At 40.0% G+C, this 20,279-nt stretch overlaps 1 protein-coding gene and 1 long non-coding RNA gene across 2 annotated transcripts in view; one reads left to right on the forward strand and one right to left on the reverse strand.

The window, feature by feature from the left end:
• Positions 1–3,812: 3,812 nt before the first annotated feature.
• Positions 3,813–19,372, reverse strand: LOC138153084 (uncharacterized). Its single transcript, XR_011166286.1, has 3 exons — positions 19,243–19,372; positions 7,784–7,919; positions 3,813–5,228 (listed from the first exon to the last, which is right to left on the reverse strand). It is a non-coding gene; the product is annotated as an uncharacterized lncRNA (long non-coding RNA).
• A 140-nt stretch (positions 19,373–19,512) lies between these two features.
• The window catches only part of PERP (p53 apoptosis effector related to PMP22), a 39,489-nt gene continuing 38,722 nt past the window's right edge, over positions 19,513–20,279 (forward strand). The window contains exon 1 of the mRNA XM_069077272.1: positions 19,513–19,845. Within this exon, the coding sequence (XP_068933373.1) occupies positions 19,626–19,845 (220 nt within the window). The 5' untranslated portion in view covers positions 19,513–19,625. The remainder of the gene's footprint in view (positions 19,846–20,279) is intronic.

Here is a 20,279-nt window from a genome sequence, read left to right on the forward strand (position 1 = left end):
CTACCTGGCCGCCCTGACCTTTTACTTCTTTCAATCTTATTTTTTTTTACTTTTTCTTTTTTCAATTTCAAATCTATTTTTGCCAGAGAGAAGGAAGCAAAATACGAAAGTATTGTTACTTTGCATTATCTGCCCTATGCAATGGAGCTACCCCTTCTTGCTCTCACTTTAGCTCTAAATAGAGCTTCAAATGCCCCCTTTGTTGTCTTCCATATTTTTTTTCAGCATTTCACTCATGCTTTCCTTGTGACAGTGTTCTTGCAAACCTGTATATGTGTCCATTGTGATCTGTTCTCAATTTAATTTTTTTATATATCCATTTATAATCTGATTTTTTTTTCGTTAATGAGATATTTTTTAAATACCCAGAAGAGAGCATTAAGAAGCTCAGAAATGGATATAGGCAAGCAGGAACTACCACGTTAAATTTAATATAAATTTTTTTTTTTTTTTTGCTTTTTGGAGGGCAATTGGGGACTTGCCCAAGGCCACACGGTTAGTCGTTTTGTGTTAAGTGTCTGAGGCCGCATTTGAACTCAGGTCCTCCTGACTCCAGGGCCAGTGCTCTATTCACTGCGCCACCTAGCCTCCCTTTTAATATATACTTTTAAAGAAACCAAGTCATACATAATAGAGATTCAAGTTTTTGCACAAAATATTTTTACTTGTTCTTTATGTAAAGAAATGTTCATATTTATTCATACATTAAAATGTTAATATTTTTAATAATTACAAATGAACATTTTTTAAAAATCTGAGTTCTTAGGAGAACTCGGCCGTCTCTGTTTCTTTAGAGGCTTCTACATTTTTTCCCTCATTGCAACCATTCTTTATTGTGTTGTCAGAAGAGTTATACTTAGAGATATTGCACTGAGGGATCAAATATGGAGGATATTGGTGACACTTGCAGTTCTTCAGCAAGTAGAAATAACTGACTTAAGCACATAGAATATTTAGTTCATATAGGAACCTGGAGGCTTTATCTACCCTCTGAGCTTCTTGTTGTTTTCTGCTTCCATAGAATAATATCTCATCTGCCTACAAACCCCTCAATTAAGGGCACTTTCAGGGGTGGCTAGGTGGCACAGTAGATAGAGAACTGGCCCTGGAATTAGGAGGACCTGAGTTCAAATGCGGCCTCAGACACTTAACACAAAAACTAACCATGTGACCTTGGGCAAGTCACTTAACCTCAATTGCCCTCCAAAAAAAAAATTAAGGGCACTTTCCTGTCATTTATCCCTGGAGTAAAAATTCCAAGCCAGGGTTCTATTATCTATTATCTGAATTTGATTCTTGATATTCTATTATTACCTCTTACTTAAGCCATATTGTTTTTAGAGTTGTATGTCATAAGCTCATACCTAGCTTTTCATTTAAAAAATCTATTTTGCTAAAGTTTAGGCAGCAGTGGGGAACCTGTGGCCTTGAGGCCACGTGTGGCCCTCTAGGTCCTCACGTGCAGCCCTTTGACTGAATCCAAATGGAACCAAATGCCTCCTTGAGGCTGCAGGTTCCCCACCCCTGCTCTAGGTGATACCTATTATTCCCCTTCTTAGTTATTGACAACTCTTTTGTCAAATTTTCCCTTCTTTTTCATTTCACCTACTAATCATTTTTATCTGGTTGGAATTAAATCCAGATACCTAGTCAGGGGGTGAAGAAAGGGAGGGAAGTTTGAGGAAAGAAATATCTAAGAATAACATTCTAATGATCTGAGAAGGTCTGAAAGACTTTTAAGTTGTCTAAATCAAGGAAGTGAATGCAGTTATTTTAGAAGATAGTGAATAATAGTTAATGAAAACCTCCTTCTTGTCATTTTTAATACTCAAGGGGTAGAATTACTAAATTGAACTTAATAGACCTAAGAATCATGAAAAAGATATATTAAGCACTTACTCTATACCAGGTACTTTGGTAAGAGCTGACAATACAAATATAAGTAAACAATACAGGACCCTGTCCTCAAGGAGCTTTTCTTCTTATGAAACAAGACAACATATATAGGGAAACTCAGGGCAAAATGTGAAGTCCTTTTCTTTGAAAACATCATTTTTTTAACTTAGTGATTCAAAAAGGCTGGTACTTCCAGTTTCTGTTTGGATATCATTAGTAATTCTTGACAAAAATTCAATACTCCTTTCATTGACCAGCAGAGGGAGCTAGCTAGCTACTAGCCTCTATTTCCTACCAGTATTTCAAACACATTTTGCTAATGAAGGTGCCAATTCCACGTCATTGGCACCTTCTTAGTGGATTCTGGTGAATTCTTAGCAAAGACCAAAACAAAACCAGTTATAAAAGTAATACTGAAGTTGGCTGTTCATGTATAAAGCCTGGAGTGTGTGTCAAAATACATGATTCTCCCAACTTGTTAAACAGTAAAAACACTAATGAAACTTTGACTAAAGTCTCTTTCTCTTCTTTGCATAGAAAATATTAAAATTCCTATGCACTCAATATCCTATACCAACAGATAGCAACTGGATTATGTAGTGTATTTAAGTTACTAAATTTTTAGTTCTTCCTAACAGAAACACACAACATTTCAGCATTTCAACCCATAAAACCAACACATTAAACGTGATTAATTGAAGGTAAATTTTCCCTTATATTGTAAGTCTTGTTACATTTTTAGTAATGTGAATGTCAACCAATAGTTAACAGCTTGTGTAGTCCAGCCATCAAAAAGTTGCTGATCTTTCCAGGTACCAAAGTTCAAGTAGGTGGCATACCTATGTACCAGCCCCTAAGAAGCACTGAAGGAACCACTATAAGCCTGTCACCATAGCCAGGCCCCTGAGTATTCTGTTTCTCATGATTCCTTTGTGCATGGACCATGCCTTGAACTCTCTGATTGGGGGGTCCTGTAATTTCCCAATGACATCTTGGGTCTGCTCTTTCTCACTTTCCCAGATTAACATCCTCAGCAATGACTCATCTCTAAATTTGTTTCCTACAGAGGACTCTGTTTCATATTCACATTTATAAATGTTGGACTTTTGTAACTCTTCTCTGACTGACAGACAATACCATTAACTGCCGAGAGACCATGCTCTCCAGTGCTGTGATTAAAATAATCATCTCTGATTCAATTCAATTTATTAAGTTCATACTCTATGCAGAGTATGGTTGAGTTAAGTGCTGGGAGAGGATACAAAGGTTTTACTTCATATATACTTCATATATCTTACAGTTTGATAAGGGGATAAAGACAAAAGTAGAGAACTATTGTGCATGGCGTTACATGAGTATATATTCCCTTCTAGCATATGGCATCACAGAAAATTCAGCCAAGTTAAAGATAAAGCATATATCTTCATCTATTCAAAAACATAGCTCATGACTCTCTTATAATGTGTTTACTTTTATTAGTTGAGTCAGGTCAAGAAGAATTTATTGAGTGCTTACCATTTACCAAGCACTGTGCTAAGTACCTGGGACACAAATATAAGTAAAAAGAAAAACAGTCCCTGTCCTCAAGGAGTTTGCCTTTTAATGGGGGAAGATAACATAAAAGGGAGCTGAAAACAGGGGCTGGTACCAACATTGGAGCAGGGCAGTGAAGTCCTCAGAAGTGGAGTCAGGAGAGGAATGAGGGAGGGATGGTTGGCTTGGAGCTTTCCTCAAGATGGAGGTTCTGGGAGGAGCTCACCAATGAGAAAGCAGGGTGGAAGGGGGTTCCAGTATGAGAGGGCCTTAGGGGTGGATAGATGTTGCAGGGTGTGTATGTAGCTGAAGCATGATATACAAATCCATAGAGTCAGAAAGAGAGCCAGGAGAGGAATGAATCAATCAGATGGCACAATTAGTTAAAAGAAAAAGGCATTTAATGAATATGGAAAGAACCAATAGAATGTGTTCTTGATAAACCTAGGGCCCACTCTTCCACAATTAAACATGCCATCAATGTAAAGAGTAGACATGCAAACAGGGAACATGTGATCAGAGTAGATATGGGGAGGTAGATGAACATAGGGAATGTATGTTAACAAGATACACCCATAGAAGGGCATCTCGTGCCTCTGTTACTAAATGATCACCATTATTTGGTGATGTCATCTTACTTCTCCTTCTGGTTCTGCTACCTATAGAACTCACTGGCATGCAGTCTCTGCCAGGCATGTGAGTGTGGGATTTAGTCTCTGAAGGGCTTTGCTCCTTGCTGGTTATGTGACTGATGAACATCTTTCTGGTACCAGTTTCTAAGCTTCATTTCTTCAGTGCACATGACGACCATCTCACCTGATTGCTTAGGTACAGCTGTTAGAAAACCTCTCCTTTCAATCCTTTAGTAATAGCTAAGCCTATGAACCACCATACCTATCTAGAATCAAAGGCAGGCAAAGTGCCCCCAAGTGAAGATTAGGGATAGTGTTTTAATTCTCTATGTCTGGGACAAAGGCCTGGTCCTTTGTCTTCATTTTTTTTTCTAATCATAAACCATTACCCCCTTCAGAAACATTTCAGAATCTGCCCTTTCAACAAATCACAGAAAGTTGTCAGGATCTGAGGATCCCCATCTCCACTCCCATCTAATTTTCTCAAACTCTTGATTTTTTTTGGTCTTCCATGGAAATGAAAGAGGAGGGAGAAAGGCAAAGAATTAAATACTCCAGGTAGAGTCCTCAAGGTATAGTTCACCACCTCAAATTTTGTTTCAAATTCTTGCCTTCATTATATGTGTGTGTGTGTGTGTGTGTGTGTGTGTGTGTGTGTGTGTGTGTGTAAGGCAACAAATATCTAGCAAATGTAAACAAACAAGGAACAAAACAAAACCTGGCAAAGAATTGGAAACAAGTTAGAGGATGGCTAAGGCAAATTGTGATATGTGGTACATGAATGTAATAGAATATTGTGTGTTTTAGGAAATGACTAATATGATGAGTACAGAGAAACACTGAAAGACTTACATGAACTGATGCAAAGTGAAGCAAGTAGAATCAGGAAAACTATATACAATGACTATAACATATAAATGAAAAGAACCGCCACAAAACAATGAATCTTGCAAAATCATAAAGAATAGGTATTGCGCCAAGAAGAAATATGATATCTCTCTACTACTTTGAAGAGACTGTGGTCCACAGATGCGGAACATTTCATACACATCAGATTTCTTCAATATGTTGATGGGTTTCACTTATTTTTTTTCTCTTCCCTCTTGTTTTAAAATCCTTCATTCTAAGAGCTGCTTCTCTCGAAGGTGAAGGAATAAAGGTGGAAATCTAGGTGATATCAAAAGAAAAAATATTGATAAAAATCTACTTAAAATAATACTAGTTTTTTTTTTATTACATTACACATTTAAAAATTAAATCTTCTCCTCCCAACAACCTTGTGAGACAGATACAACTGATATTATTTTCCCCATTTTACAGACGAGGGAACTCAGACTTAGAAAGATGAAGTGACTTGCCCAGCATCTCACAGAAAGTAAGTTTCAGGGTTGGATTGAAACTTATGTTTTCTCCTATCAAATACAGAAACTTTTTTCACAAGATCACATTTCCTCTAAGACCAGAAAAATATAGTGGTGACAGATTGCAGAAGACCTCAAATATTAGGGAAAGAAGAACTTTGCTCGGCAGGCAGAGGGGCACCATCTTTGATCAGAGCAATGACATAATGAGATCTCTGCATGAGGAAGCTTAATTAGTAAAGGGTATACCAGAAAGGAGGGCAGAGAGCAGAGGTGGGGAGACCGGTAAGAAGACTAATGGGTAGAGAAGGTAATGAGGTACTACAGTAGTGATAATGGAGATAGTAAGAAAGAAGCATAGGTGATGGATATAACTGATGTTGTTGAGGTAGAATCAACAGGAACTTAAAAACCAAATGGAAATGAAAGATACCACTAAGGTTTCGAATAAGGGAGACTGAAAAAATGTTTGTGTAACTGACAGATTAGTAAAGAAGGAGAGAAGGAATTAGGAGAGAGAAAAGCATGGGCATGAGGTGCTGATAGGACTTCTTTTAACCTCATCTAACCCTTAGTGTCTCACAAGGTTCTCTCCTGGGCCCCCTTCTTTTCTCTTTCTATATGATTTCACTTGATGATCTCATTAGAACCCATGGATTTAGTTACTATCTTTATGCTAATGATTCTCAAATCGATCTTGGCCTAACTTCTCTACATACCTCCAGTCTTGCATCTCCACCTGCTTTTCAGACATCTCAAATTGGATGTCCAGTAGAAATCTTATTTGTTTTCTTTTTGGAGGGGGGAAGGTAGGGCAATTGGGGTTAAGTGACTTGCCCAAGGTCACGAGGCTAGTAAGTGTTAAGTGTCTGAGGCCGGATTTGAATTCAGGTCCTCCTGACTCCAGAGCTGGTGCTCTATTCATTGTGCCACCTAGCTGGCCCCAGTAGACATCTTAAGCTCGTCGTGTCCCAAATAGAACTTATCTTTCCTTTAAAGCCTCCCCAACTCCTAACTTTCCTGTTACTTTTCAAGGGCAATGCCATCCTTTCAGTCCCTCTGACTCACAACCTGCGCATCATCCTTGATTACTCACTATCTCTCACTCTGTCCCTTCCATATCCAATCTTTTGTTAACATCTATTAATTCTACCTTTTCAACATCTCTCAAGTATACCCCCTTTTTCTCCTCTGATATTGCCACCACTTTGATGCAGCCCCTCATCACCTCACACTTGGATTACTGCAATAGCCTGCCAGTGGGTCTACCTAACTGTAGCAGCAAGCACCCCAAGTGTCCTCAGGGTGGCTTCCCATACAGGTTCTTGGATCTGCTTTGTTAAAGGAAAGCAACTCAAAATGGGTTAACAAGCTTACTTTAATCAGTCAGACATATATCGTTTACCTTGTTCAGGGGAAAAGGTCAGCACCCCGAACTTCAAAGTATACAAGCAGAATTATCAAGAAAGAGACAGATCAAGTAGACAGATTTCCAAACTGTCCAACCATTACATCCATACCCAATCAACATCTGGGTTTCCACGTCTGGGTTTTTCAAAGCTGGGGGGCTCTGCACAACGGCTTCCCAGAATACAGATCAAATCACAGAACACTTCTCAAAGTGAGCCCCCAAAACAACGCTACATATCAGGGCTTATATAGCCTTCTCCTGGCTCAGAGAATGTAACAACCTTATTGACCCACTGGCCAATCAAGAAGTATCTACTGAAAAACAAGCCTCCCTCCCCAGACTTCAGGTGCACGTTAGCCCAGGGGCAGGGAAGATCTTTAAATCTGCATTCCCATTACACTAACACAAGCCTCTTTGTTCTCCAATCCATCCTCAATTCAACTGCCAAAAAGCTTTTCTTAAGGTTCAGGTCCCACCATGTCATTCTACTACTAAATAAACTCCTATAGACTTCAGAAATAAATACAAAATCCTTTCCTTGTGTTTCATAACCCAGGCCCTTTCCCTCACCTTTCCAGCTTCTTACACCTTACTCCCCTCACCTCCATGGACTGTCTGGCCTCCTTGCTGCTCCACACATAAGACATTCAATCTCTCAGCTCTCAGCATTTTTTATGGCTGTGCCTTACATCTACAATCCTCTCCCTCTTTATCTCTAACTATTGTCTTCCCTGGCTTTCTTCAAATCCCAACTAAAATCCCATCTTTTACTGGAGGCCACTCCCAGACCTTACTTCTAGTACCATATCTCTTTTAATTAGTTCCCCTTTTTCTTGAATATAACTTGCTTGTGCATATTTGTTTGCTTGTTGTCTTTCTTTTTAGATTATAAACTCCTTGAGGGCAAGGACTCTATCCCTTTTGCCTCTTTTTGTATTTCCAGTACTTACCACAGTGCTGGGCATATAGCAGATGCTTTTCACTATTTACCAGCTGCATGAGTAGTAATCCTCTAGATGTCATACAGGCAGTTAGACCTGTCTGAAGCTCAGCAGAGATGTCAGGGCTGATAGATCTGGGAGTTGTCTGGTTGATAAATGAGATATTAGTGATAACTAGCTTTTATATAGCACTTGGAGGTTTGCAAAGCACTTTACACATGTTACTTTATTTGATCCTCACAATAACCCTGTTAGGTAGATGCTATTATTATCCCCATTTTTTTTTAGGGTATCATGTTGAAAAAGCAGTTTCAGCAAAGTAATGGACAGTGGTCTGCAAAGTTGGATGTGTACACCACAGGCAAAGTAGAAGATGATAATGCACATAAAGCCAGTGTCTGCTTCTGCCTCTTTGTTTTATCCTTTCTGTACCCTGAGTAAGCTACATTAGACAGTTGACCATGCTCACCCTAGGGAGGCAGGTTAGCTGCCATTTTCTGCTTGGTCCAGCATCCTTCCCTTGCTTATTTCCAGCAGTGCACACTTCATCCTTCTCCTGGCCTGGGTACTACACAGAAAGTGGACAAGCTCCTTCTTGCCTGCTTAGGATTTCAATTCCCTCACTGTGAAGGGAACAAGCCCTGGAGGAAGGGTGGTAAACTGAGCTCAACATAATAACAGCTGCAGGAATGAGACCAAGAAGCAACAGCAGCATCAGCAGCAGCTATCAGGAGGTAAGAAAGATTGTACAGGTGCCTGGTACTGCTTCTAGTGGGCTTGGGGTATAAAGAGCCAAGCACAGAATCTCTCAGATATGCAGCCCTGATCCCAAGAAATCCCCATCAGATAGCTTGGCAAGATGCAAAGGTCATCTACTACCAGGAAACCATGTTCTAGTGGGGAGACAACATGCAAATAACTGTACATACAAGATGTACGTAGTACAAACAAATGGTAATTTCAGAGGAAAGGGACATGGCTGACAACCAAGAAAGTTCTCCTGCAGGGTGTGGGATTGGAACTCACTTGAAGAAAGCCAGGGAAGCAAGTAGTTAGAAGTGAGGAAGATCAGCCAATGAAAAGGTATGGTTGACTTGGACCCTCTTCAAAATGGAAACATTGGAAGAAACTCACCAGTGGAAGAAGGGGACTGACATAGCAGAGGGATATTCCAGGGTAAGGAAGTCCCAGCTGCTGAGGGAACGACATTCCAGGATGAAATAGGATACTCTTTCTTTTCTAGGTCTTCAGAACACTTAATTTTCCTCCTTTCTGCTTCTGACAATTAACTTCTGACCTTCTTCTTATTGACCGTATAGCCTGGTACGATTGAAATCTATCTTAAAATTCCATGTTCACAGACTCTAAAATTCCTTTTTCTGATCGTAATCTTATACCATTTCATTTTCCCTCATATCTGATAACATCTATTCTTCATCTTTACAGTGACTTCCCATCAGGAAAGGTCTCTTGAAGGAGATGACTCTTGCTTGAGCAGAGTCTTCAATGGAATAAAGAATCTGAAAAGTTGGACTTATACAGGGGGACTGTTCTAGGCATGGAAGATAGGCAGCCTGTGCAAAGACTTAAAGCCAGAACGTGAAACATGATGGATGGGTAACAACAATAGGCTATTTTGGCTGGAAAAGAGTGTATGGGAATGGGACAAGTGAAATCAGCCAAGAAAACTAAGTAGAGGCCAGAGCTTGATGGATTCTAAAGGTAGACTCTGGAGTGATTTTGTTTATTTGCAAGTAAATAAACTGACTGCTGTTCTGACTAATCCTTCTCAATTTCCTTTGCTGGATCTTCATCCAGGTCACACCCACTTACTTTGAGAGCCTCCAAGTCCTGTCTTAGGGCCTTCCCCCCCCCCCCCATACTATCTTGCTTGGTGATTTCTTCAGCTTCCATTGTTCAACTATCATGTCCATGCAAATGACTTCCAGAGCTATATATCTAGCCCTAGTAGTTCTTGTGAAGTCTTCAAACAGATTTAAATAGACTTGAAGGTCCCACACACTTCTCAAGTGTGTTGAATGAATGAATGAATGAGAAAAACATTTAAGTGCTTACAATGTGTTAAGTATAGTTCTAAGCAATGAGGATACAAATAGAAAAATTGAGATAGTTCCTGCTTTCAAGCAGCTCACGTTCTGATTAGAATAGATAATCCATAAAAGAAATTTCAGGGACAGGGAAAATTCAAAGACTTGGGAGTTCTGTAAGTGCAGTATGTGGGTGAATGTCAAGGTTCAAGAATTCTTAGGCTATGTAAGTAGGTCAGATGTAGGTGTCAGAAGACTATAGGGAGGAGAGGCAGAACAGATGATAAAGCCTAGAGGATCTTGGGAGGTAGTGACATGGTAGATAGTAAGGTCTAATGCTCCCCCACATCACTGAAAGGTTTAGAGTTGCTGACTCCCATTTTGTCCCTGCTGTGTTAACAGTCATGAAGCAAGGAGGAGGAACCCTTAGTGATGAAAGTTTATAATGTGGTGACGCAAATCTCTGTTCTGGATTGTATCTGGTACAAAGGACTAGCCTTGTGGTTTTACTATGTGTCACAATTCTACTACATTTATGCTTAGCTAGAATGCAACCAATAAACTGATTTGGAACAGGTTAGAGAAAGTTTTGCCAGACTCTCTTGTAGAAGTGCAGGAGCCAGGGAATTGTTGGAAGATACCAAAGAAATGAAGGAGTTTGGAGTAGGGGAGCCAAGATAGCAGATTAAAGGCAGCAACCCAAATTAATTATCTTAACATACCCCTTCAAACAACTTTGAAATGATACTACAAATCAAATGTGTGGAGTGGCAGACACAACAAAAGGTCAGGATGAGATAGTTTTCTAGCCTAAGAAAACTCAAGAGGTCAGCAGGAGAGGTCTGTTATACTGGGGTTGAAGGCCTGTGTGGAATGCACATATTAGTGGCAGATGCAGCAGTAACAGCAGCAGTAGCAACAGCAGCAGCAGCAAAAGCAGCAGCAGCAACAGCTGCAACTTTGGGGCTTTTAGCCCAGAGATAGTAAGGGGATTGAATAACTGGATAAATATGAGAGAGAGAGAAAGAGAGACAGAGACAGAGAGAGAGAGAGACAGAGAGAGAGAGAGACAGAGAGAGAGAGAGAGACAGAGAGAGAGAGAGACAGAGAGAGAGAGAGACAGAGAGAGACAGAGAGAAAGACAGAGAGAGAGAGACAGAGAGAGAGACAGAGAGAGAGAGATTACAAAGGACATGTTACTAGCATGGGTACAGCTGGTGCTGTTTGAGACTTTTTTGCCCTTATGAAGTTCTGGGTCACAGTTCCAGGGCAGAGAAGAATGCTTGTGAAGAGTCACAAGGGAGCAGGGTTATGCTCATAGTTTTAGGGCTAAGAGGGGCTCTAGCATTTGTGACTGCAGAAGAGCAGGGACCCTTTCTGAGGAAAGACCAGAGAATAGACCAGGAGAGCAATGACTGCACCTCTCTCCTGATATACCACTTTGGAAGCACTGAAAGCTTGTAGACACCCAAAGCTAGCTCTGAAAACAGAAGCACAAAAAAGTCTGATGATTGGGATAGTGCCTCTCCACCCCCATGTGAGCAGAGCCCAATGTTAACATAAAGTTCAAAGTCAAGAAAATAGGCTGGAAAAATGAGCAAACAATAAAAAAAAGAGAGAAGGATAAACAGAAGAAAATAGGATAGAGGGAAATGCACAGTAATCATAACTGTGAATAGGAATGGGAGGAACTCACTGAAGAAATAGAAGCAGATTGGATTAGAAACTCTAATCCAACAATAAGTTATTTATAAGAAACACATTTGCTTTCTGTCGGAGCTTCCTATGGAGGGGCCACTGTTTCTTTGCCAGCACCATGCCAGCACTTAGACCCCTCGTGAAGCCTAAAATTATCAAGAAGAGGACCAAGAAGTTCATCTGGCACCAGTCCAACAGGTATGTCAAGATCAAGAGAAACTGGCATAAAGCAAGAGGTATTAACAACAGGGTGCGAAGATGATTCAAGGGCCAGATCTTGATGTCCAATATTGGTTATGGAAGCAATAAGAAGACAAAGCACATGCTATCAAGCAGATTCAGGAAGTTTTTGGTGCACAATGTCAAAGAGCCAGAAGTGTCCCTGATGTGCAATAAATCTTACTGTGCCAAGATTGCTCACAATATTTCCTCTAAGAATCAGAAAGTTATTGTTGAGAGAACAGTTCAACTAGCCATCAAGATCACCAATCCAAACGCTAGACTGAGGAGAGAAGAAAATGAGTAAAAAGCATAGTGCATTTTTATTTGTATTAAATAAATCCTCAAACTACTAAAAAAAAAACCACACATTTGAAATGATGACACATAAAATAACTAAAATAAAATAAAAGGCAGGGGTGGCAATCATGATCTCAAACAAAGCAAAAACAACAATAGATCTAACTAAAAGAGATAATCAGGGAAACTACATTTTGCTAAAAAGTACCAAAAACAATGAAGTAATATAAAAAATTTCTCTGCAAGTTTCTCTAGTTAAGTCCTCATTTCTCAAATATATAAGGAACTGAGTCAAATTTATAAAATTAAGAGCTATACTCCAGTTGATAAATTGTCAAAGGATATGAGCAGGTAGTTTTCTGAAGAAGAAATCAAAGCTTTTTATAGTAAAATGAAAAATGGTTCTAAATCACTATTGATTAGAGAAATGCAAATTAAAACAATTCTGAGGTACCTCCTCTCACCTATCGGAAATGACAAATGATAAAGGGGATGAAGTAAAATAAGTACACTAATGAACTATTGGTGGAGTAGTGAACTACTCCATTCTAGGTCCAACCATTCTGGAGAACAATTTGAAAATATGTCCTAAGGGCTATAAAACCTTGCATATCTTTTGACCCAGTAATACCACTACTAGATCTGTATTCCATAGAGATTTAAAAAAAAAGTAAAAGGATATATATATACATATATATATATATCCTTATAGATAGATAGATAGATAGAGCTATAGATATACATACATAAATATTTATACTGACTCTTTTTGTGGTGACAAAGAATTAGAAATCAAGGGGATGCTCATCAGTTAGGGCATGGCTGGATGGGTTGTGCCATATGGTTGTGAGGGAGTGCTGTTATGCTGTAGGGAATGACAAAGGGGGTGGTTTCAGAAGAGCATAGCAAGACCTGTTTGAACTGATGCAAAGTAAAGTGAGAAGAAACACAAGATCATTGTGTATAGTAAGAGCAATGTTGTAATGATGATCAACTATGAAAGATTTGGCTATTCTGTCTGACCAATACAATGCTCCAAGACAAATCCAAAGGATTCATGATGAAAAAATACAATTCACCTCTAGAGAGAGAATTGATGAACTCTGAGGGCAAACTGAAGAATAATTTTCTCACCTTTTTTTTTTTGCAATATGGCTAATATGGAAATATCTTTTACATGATTTCAGATGTGTAATTGATAGCATATTGCTTGCCTTAGAGGGGAGGAGTGAAAGGAAGAGAAAGAATTTGGAAGTCAGATTTAAAAAGCACACAATGCAACTAAATAAATACCTTTTTGAAAGGAAAAAAAAACAATTAAGGAAAACAAAACAAAAAGAACTGAAGGAGTTCCTGGGGATGGGAGCCCTCTAGGAGTTGTAGTACTTAAGGTCAGCCAAGGCATCAGCAAGGGTTATTGGCTGGGGTCAGATAGGGTTGATAGCTTGAGATCGGCCAGAAGAAAAGGAGGAGCTGCTGGGGAAGGGAGAAAGATTAACTGACCTAGAAGTATTGTCTGACAAGCTTCCAGAACAGCAGGAAGAGTTGCCACTGCCATGAATGCCAACACAACTCTCCTGCACTCCAGGACATCAGGAGAGTCATCAGTTAAGCCTGAGGAGCCTGTTACCTCTCCTGAAGAGCAGCTATTGATTGCTTGTTAGCTGCAGGGATGGTCACTAGGAGCTGACACACTGATGAGGGCAATCTGGTTCTTCCTGCTATACGAAGGATTCCTTTTTGGTTGGATTAGATGGTCAAGAAGGCCCCTTCTAAAACTTCAATTCTATGACTCTGTGAAAGTGAGGCGTAGAATACATGGACAGACATTTAACAGTATTGGAGTACAGGCATGAGGGTCTAGGGTTTTAGCTCCTACACTTTGTATGTATGTATTTTGACTATAGACATGATTTTGGTCATAGAAATAGATATAGGGCCATTAGAAATCCATGTGGAGGGGCGGCCAGGTAGCACAGCGAGTAAGAGCACGGGCTCCAGTGTTCAGAAGACCTGGAGATCGAATCCCAGGCTCAGACACTTAGCATCCACCCAGAAACACCTGGCCGTGTAACCTTGAGCAAGTTACTTAACCCCAATTGCTTAGGGGCGGCCAGGTGGCTCAGTGAGTAAGAGCCAGTGTCGGGATGACCTGGATCAAATCCGGGCTCAGATATTCAGCACCACACCCAGAAATAATAACTGGCCGTGTAACCTTGAGCAAGTTACTTAACCCCGATTGCTTAAAAAAAAAAAAAAGAAATCCATGTGGAAGCAAGAAGGCACTGATAGCAGTAGAAGTAGTACAGACTTTGAAAGTAAATGTTCTCATTCTGATGACTAATGAAACAGAAAACATTTGAGAGGAAGTCATTTTAATTTCTATCTCCAATACTTACTACTTGTGTGACTCTGAGAAAGTCATTGTAATCTTTCTGGCACTCTCATTCCTCACTGGTAAACCAAAGGTTTGGACTTGATGGCTTTTCCAGCAGTAAATCTATAATCTTATGACCCTGATTAATTATTGCAGGTATTAGGGTAGAAATGAAGAAAATGATACTTTATGACCGTAAAACTCTTGTTATCAAAATCCGATTATCACCATTTCTTAGAAAAGTTTAAGTGATTTAAAATTGTTGTAATAATGAGAAAGACAGGAGAGCTCCAAAGATCTTTTTTTGTGATGCCCATTCTCATATTTTCATCAAGGTTACCCTCAGAACGTTCATAAACCATTTAGACATGAAAAAGTAGGCACATGGCAGTAGGTGTGGATATGTTACTTTTGTTCTAAGTTCTGGTGGTGGTAGTAGTGATAATGTAGTCTGATTTTTTCCATTCTTTTGGAGTTTATCCCCATCCCGATTTTCTGAGATTATTTTAAAGGCATGAGGTTTAAGATAATCTCAGAAAATTGATGTTTGAGTGCCTTTAAAATCATGTGATCTGAGCACAGATTTCTTCTATCTGTTTTCTTTAGATCCACCTGTTCTTCCAGACTTTACATACTTCATTTCCACTTCTTCATCAATCAATCAAGAAACATTTTAAGCACCAATTAAGTGACAGGTAAAGTGCAAAAGACTTGGGATACAAAGACAAAACTAAATTGTCTGTGCCCTCAAGGTGTTTACATTCTATCTAGGGAAAGAACATATGCATATAAGTAAATGAAAAATAAACACAAGTTAATTTTAGCCAGGAGGAACTAGCACCTGAACCTGGAAACAATAAAGAACTTGAAAAATCAGAACTCAAGAAAGGGAATCAGGTGGCTAGGTGGCACAGTGAATAGAGCACCGGCCCTGGAGTCAGGAGAACCTGAGTTCAAATTTGACCTGAGACACTTAACACAAAAAAAAAATCTAGCCATGTGACCTTGGGCAAGTCACTTAACCCAAATTGCCCTCCAAAAAGCAAAAAAAAAGGGGGGGGGACTGGGAAAACTCTTATATATGAGGAGGCACTTAAGCTGAATTTTTGAAGGAACCTTGGGATTCTAATGGGTAAAGATGGAGAAGGAACAGATTCCAGGTGTGCAAAGGCATGGTTGTTGTTTTTGCGTTTGTCCTTCGTTCTTGAAGAGGACCATGACATCAGGGAGATGATGACGCGACTTTCAGTTGACTTTGATTTGAGTAAGGGAGGGCTTTGCAAGGTCACCAACCTCACTTTCTCCTCCAGAGCCATCTGGGTCCAGTGGCCAGATATCTATCAGAATGACTGTGGATGGCCCAGGATGCAGTGGGAGACCACAAAGGCATGGAATTGAGAGATAAATGAAATGAGAGAAGGAGAGAAATCACGCATGTAAATGAGGAATGAATACGAGGAGTAGCAGGTTGTCCAGCCTGTCTGCTTGTGAAGGGGAATAACATGTAATAAGTCTAGAAATATAGTCTAGAGTCAGATTGTAAAGGATGGTAAATACCAAACAGAGGAATTGGCATAGAAAGTGCCAAGATGGTAGAATTGAAATGAAGTGGTTCCACTGTCATTATACCCACTAGAATGTTAGCCCTTTTTGAGGAGGATCAGTTTGATTTTTGTCTTTGTCATAGAACCTGGCACATAGCATGATATTTGTTGAATTGAAAAGAAAATATATATCATTGCAGAAGCACTGACAAGTCTGTTCCATTTGGGGCCTAATTATTATCTTCCTAGTTGTATCTGGTAATGCTCTTGGGATAATCTAGCTTAGTTTAGTTTCATGCCAGGTTTTATGTAGGTTTGCTTTCTCCTCTGTTATTATCTGCCATAAGCCTCACCCATAATGTTTGGAACTGCCCTTGTATCATAAACCAGTGCTGCCCTTAACTACCATATATCTTGTCTTGGCAGTTCTGTAAAACACATCATCAAGGACATATAGGTCTGGAAAGAAGGCAGGTTAGTCACATTGCAAAAGAGATAAATAATAGATGGAGAGCCTAATTTTTACGTCCAACATATGAACAGACTCAGAACGGGTCCTGCATGTTTGGTGAATCTACCATATAGAAATATGGCATGGTTATGTTGTGATTTTCACTGATGAAAGAAAGACCCACATGAATGAGACCATAGATCCATTAAGTAAACATTATAACAACAAGAAATCATCAGAGGAGAAGAAACTAAAGGGGGCTAGTGACTCGACTTTGAATTAGGGAAATTATCAGGGTACTGACTGAGGACAAGAGAAAGATTCTATTGATCTTTAGTTTTCTGTCAACTTAGCTTATCCAGTAGTGGGAAGTTACAGGAAAGACCTATTTGAGAGTATAAATACATTTGTTGTTGGTCAGTCATTTCAGTTGTGTCTAACTTTTTGTAACTCCATTTGGTGTTTTCTTGGCAGATACTGGAGTAGTTTGCCAACTCCTTTTCCAGTTCATTTTATAGATGAGGAAACTGAGGCATACAGGGTTAAGTGATGTGCCCAGGATCATGCAGCTAGTACACATCTGAGGCCAAATTTGACTCAGTTCTTCCTGACTCCAGGCTGGCATAAATATATATCTAGAGATTAAGTTGATTGTAGGCCAATAAAAGTTGAGAATCATGCTATGGAGAGTACAGATGGAGGAGTGCTCTCCTGATCATAAGCTTTAGGGAGCAATTGGTGTATGACACAATTCTGTGATCTATGACTACCAAGGTGCCTAAGTCTCTGACACAGGTATGTCCTAAAGAATAGGTAAGGTCTCAGATATCTTGTCAAGGATACCATTATTAGTCACAATAAATCATCAACACTCAGCCCTTTGGTGTACTCAGTGCTTGAGAAATCAGGCAACTTATTGTGAAGGCTAATGAACAAGATTTTCCCAGGGACGATATGGAATACAAAGAGAAACCCACTCAAATATTCAGATTCTTCAAAACTACACTATTCTGCTACAAAGCAGTCTCACCTGACTTTCTTATCATCCTTTTTTTTTTTTTTATCACAATCAGTTGTATATGCAACAGTATAAGGACTAGAATAGGAATTACAGCCCAGAAATGTGTCTCCCTGTCTTTACATGTGGCTTACAGGCAGCTTCAGACTGGGAGAAAGGCTAATACCCTTGTTAGAGTGATTTACATCAGCTATTCCTTTGGGTTCCCACAGCTCAACTGCCTTTCCTCCCTGATTATGTTAATAACATAAGGGGAAGAGATGATTAAAAAAAAAAAAAACCCTGATAGGAAAAACAAGAAATTTGCTTTGTAGAATCTACTTAAGTAAACAGTCAGAACAGAGATGAATGTGGCAGCAAAAATAGTAGTAGTTTCTGACGGGACTAGAGTATAGTTAACTCTTTCAAGCCTTGAAATTTGAAGCAAGGCAAGTTTGAGAGTAGTAGAATAATTCTTTGTTGTTTAGCCTTTGGAAAGGGGAGAGGTAGCTTTTCCCAAGCTGTGGAAACCATATATGTATGATTTATCTCAAAATAACCATACTAGGGAGGTAACTCAGGGATGTTCTTGCTCAGGCTCAGATGCATGCCATATGTAAGGGTTATGAGCATCATTTCTGATTGGATAACTACATGGTTATAGAACTAGAACTGAGTTATCACGGCTGAGATGGAGAAGAATTTTAGACAAAAGGGAGTTAGAGAGAAGATTGGAAGTCCAATAGCTAGTGGCTACTCAAACCAGAGCTAGCTGTAAGTCTTTAAATTATGTGACTGTTACCTTTTTCATTTGTTTCTTTGCCTTCTTCCCCCTCTCTCAATTGTATGTTGGCCTCTGATGCTTCATAATAATTCCCCTTTTAAATAATAGCTCTGGGGAAGAGCAGCTATGGGGTGGGGGAGGGGGCATAGTAAAGGTGGAAGAAATGAAAGCCTTGTGATATTGCTTCTATTGGGAATGGAAGGGGGTGGACTACAATTAACTGAGTCCTAGAAAATGAAAATGGCTTGAAACCCAAAGTAGGCACACGAGTTAAAGCCATGACTTGCGCTGGGGAAAAACAGCGGGATGCAGTGACCTAGTTTTGTCCATGGTGCCACAACACTAATTTTAGGTGTTCACTCTGAATGTTCAGAGAGGTACCTTCCTACCCCCAGAAACAAAATCTAGTCTCTTCTACGTTTCATTGTGCCAGTGAGTAGAAAAGAGAAGGAAGAGGACAATTTTAAAATATCCTTTGAATTTGGAAATGAGATGGCCCAATAAGGATCATAGATTGAGAGACAGAGGAGACTTTCAAGGAGACCAACCTTTTCATTTCATAGATGAGGAAAATGAAGCCCAGAAACAATAAGCAACTTGTTGGAGGTTGTCAGAACCCAAATCTGAAACCAAGTTCTATTGACTCCAAATGCATTGTAATTTCCTCTTTACAAGACCAACTCCATGAATTAATTACATTATTCTGAGATCGCCAAAATGTGAAGAAATGCAAAATAAAATAAGACTTCTTTCTGAATGAAATGTGCTTCCTTTCTTGGATGATCAGTTGTGAAAATACACAGAAGGAGCATTCAGAGGAAGCCTTTCTGCATAACTGCTTGTCCCATAACAATCTCTTCAAGATCCATTGACCTAAAAAACCAAACTATTCCTTATTTTGTACTCTGAGAATTATACATTCTTGTGAGAATCAACTCATAGCATTCAAGGTGTAACTCCCACCTCCCCACGTCTGGAATTTCTCCAGTGTCTCCTCTGTCTCTCTTTTTATGTTGCTTCCCGTCTCTAGGTATAGGGAGTCAGGGTTACCTGTATTCCCTGCAGCAAGGGTTAAATTGCTGTTCTTTTCCGGACCATGGGTGTAATCTGAACCCAGACGGTTTACCAGCATAAGCCCGCCTCTCCAGACTTGTTTACCGACCTAGACCCAGCCTATCCCTGCCCCGGGGGCAGTTCTGGACCCTCCAGCATCCAACTCCTGTTCTAAACGATAGGGATCTTGGTGGAGCTGCCACTTTGCTGACTACAAAGTCTTTCCCCTTGCTTTTGCCAAGATTCTCCTTAAACACTTCCCCTCTCACCTGCTAACTTCAGTAGCGCTCAGGACTCCCAGCTGTCTACAGCTCAGCTCTCTCCCTGACCTTGGGCCGCTTCCCTCCTTTGGTCTCCAGCTCCTTGGAGTGTCCGACACGATGCTGCGCTGTGGCCTGGACTGTGAGCGATGCCGGTGGATCCTGCCCCTGCTTCTGCTGAGCGCCATCGTCTTTGATATCATAGCTCTGACTGGCCGGGGCTGGCTGGAGTCGGAGAACAAATCCCAGACGTCCTCCCTGTGGTGGAAATGCCCAAACGAGGTTGGCCCCAGCGGCACTGGCTCCTTTGAAGAAGGCTGTGAGACCCTCATGCACTATGGTGAGTGGGTATAGGGGCACTGAGGAAAGGGCTAGCTAGCTCTTGCTTCATGGTTACCAAAAGATGAAACTCCCAAAGTGTTTATTTTTCACTGGAAACTGACACGAATCCCCTCCCACCCACCTTCCCCCGGGATTTTATAAAAGTTTGCGTAGTCTTTTTTTTTTCCCCTTCTTAAAATGCTGTAGTCTGATACACTCATTCCAAAAGAGTTGTCTTTAGATCTTAACCTACTTTTGAAATATTTGGTACCTGTAGTTCATTATAACTGATTTGCTTTGTAATCCATGCATTTAGAAATATTATCCTGAGGAAAGGGTTATAAGCTTCCTGGGGTCCATGACAAAAAGTTAAAAAAAAAAAAAAAGAAAAGAAAGAAAGAGAGAAAGAAAGAGAGAGAGAAAGAGAGAAAGAAAGAGAGAGAGAGAGAGAGA

This window comes from Petaurus breviceps, unplaced genomic scaffold (assembly GCF_028583685.1).
Source record: "Petaurus breviceps papuanus isolate PSGF00001 unplaced genomic scaffold, PetGlider_PUasm1.0 90977, whole genome shotgun sequence".
Taxonomy (NCBI): domain Eukaryota; kingdom Metazoa; phylum Chordata; class Mammalia; order Diprotodontia; family Petauridae; genus Petaurus; species Petaurus breviceps.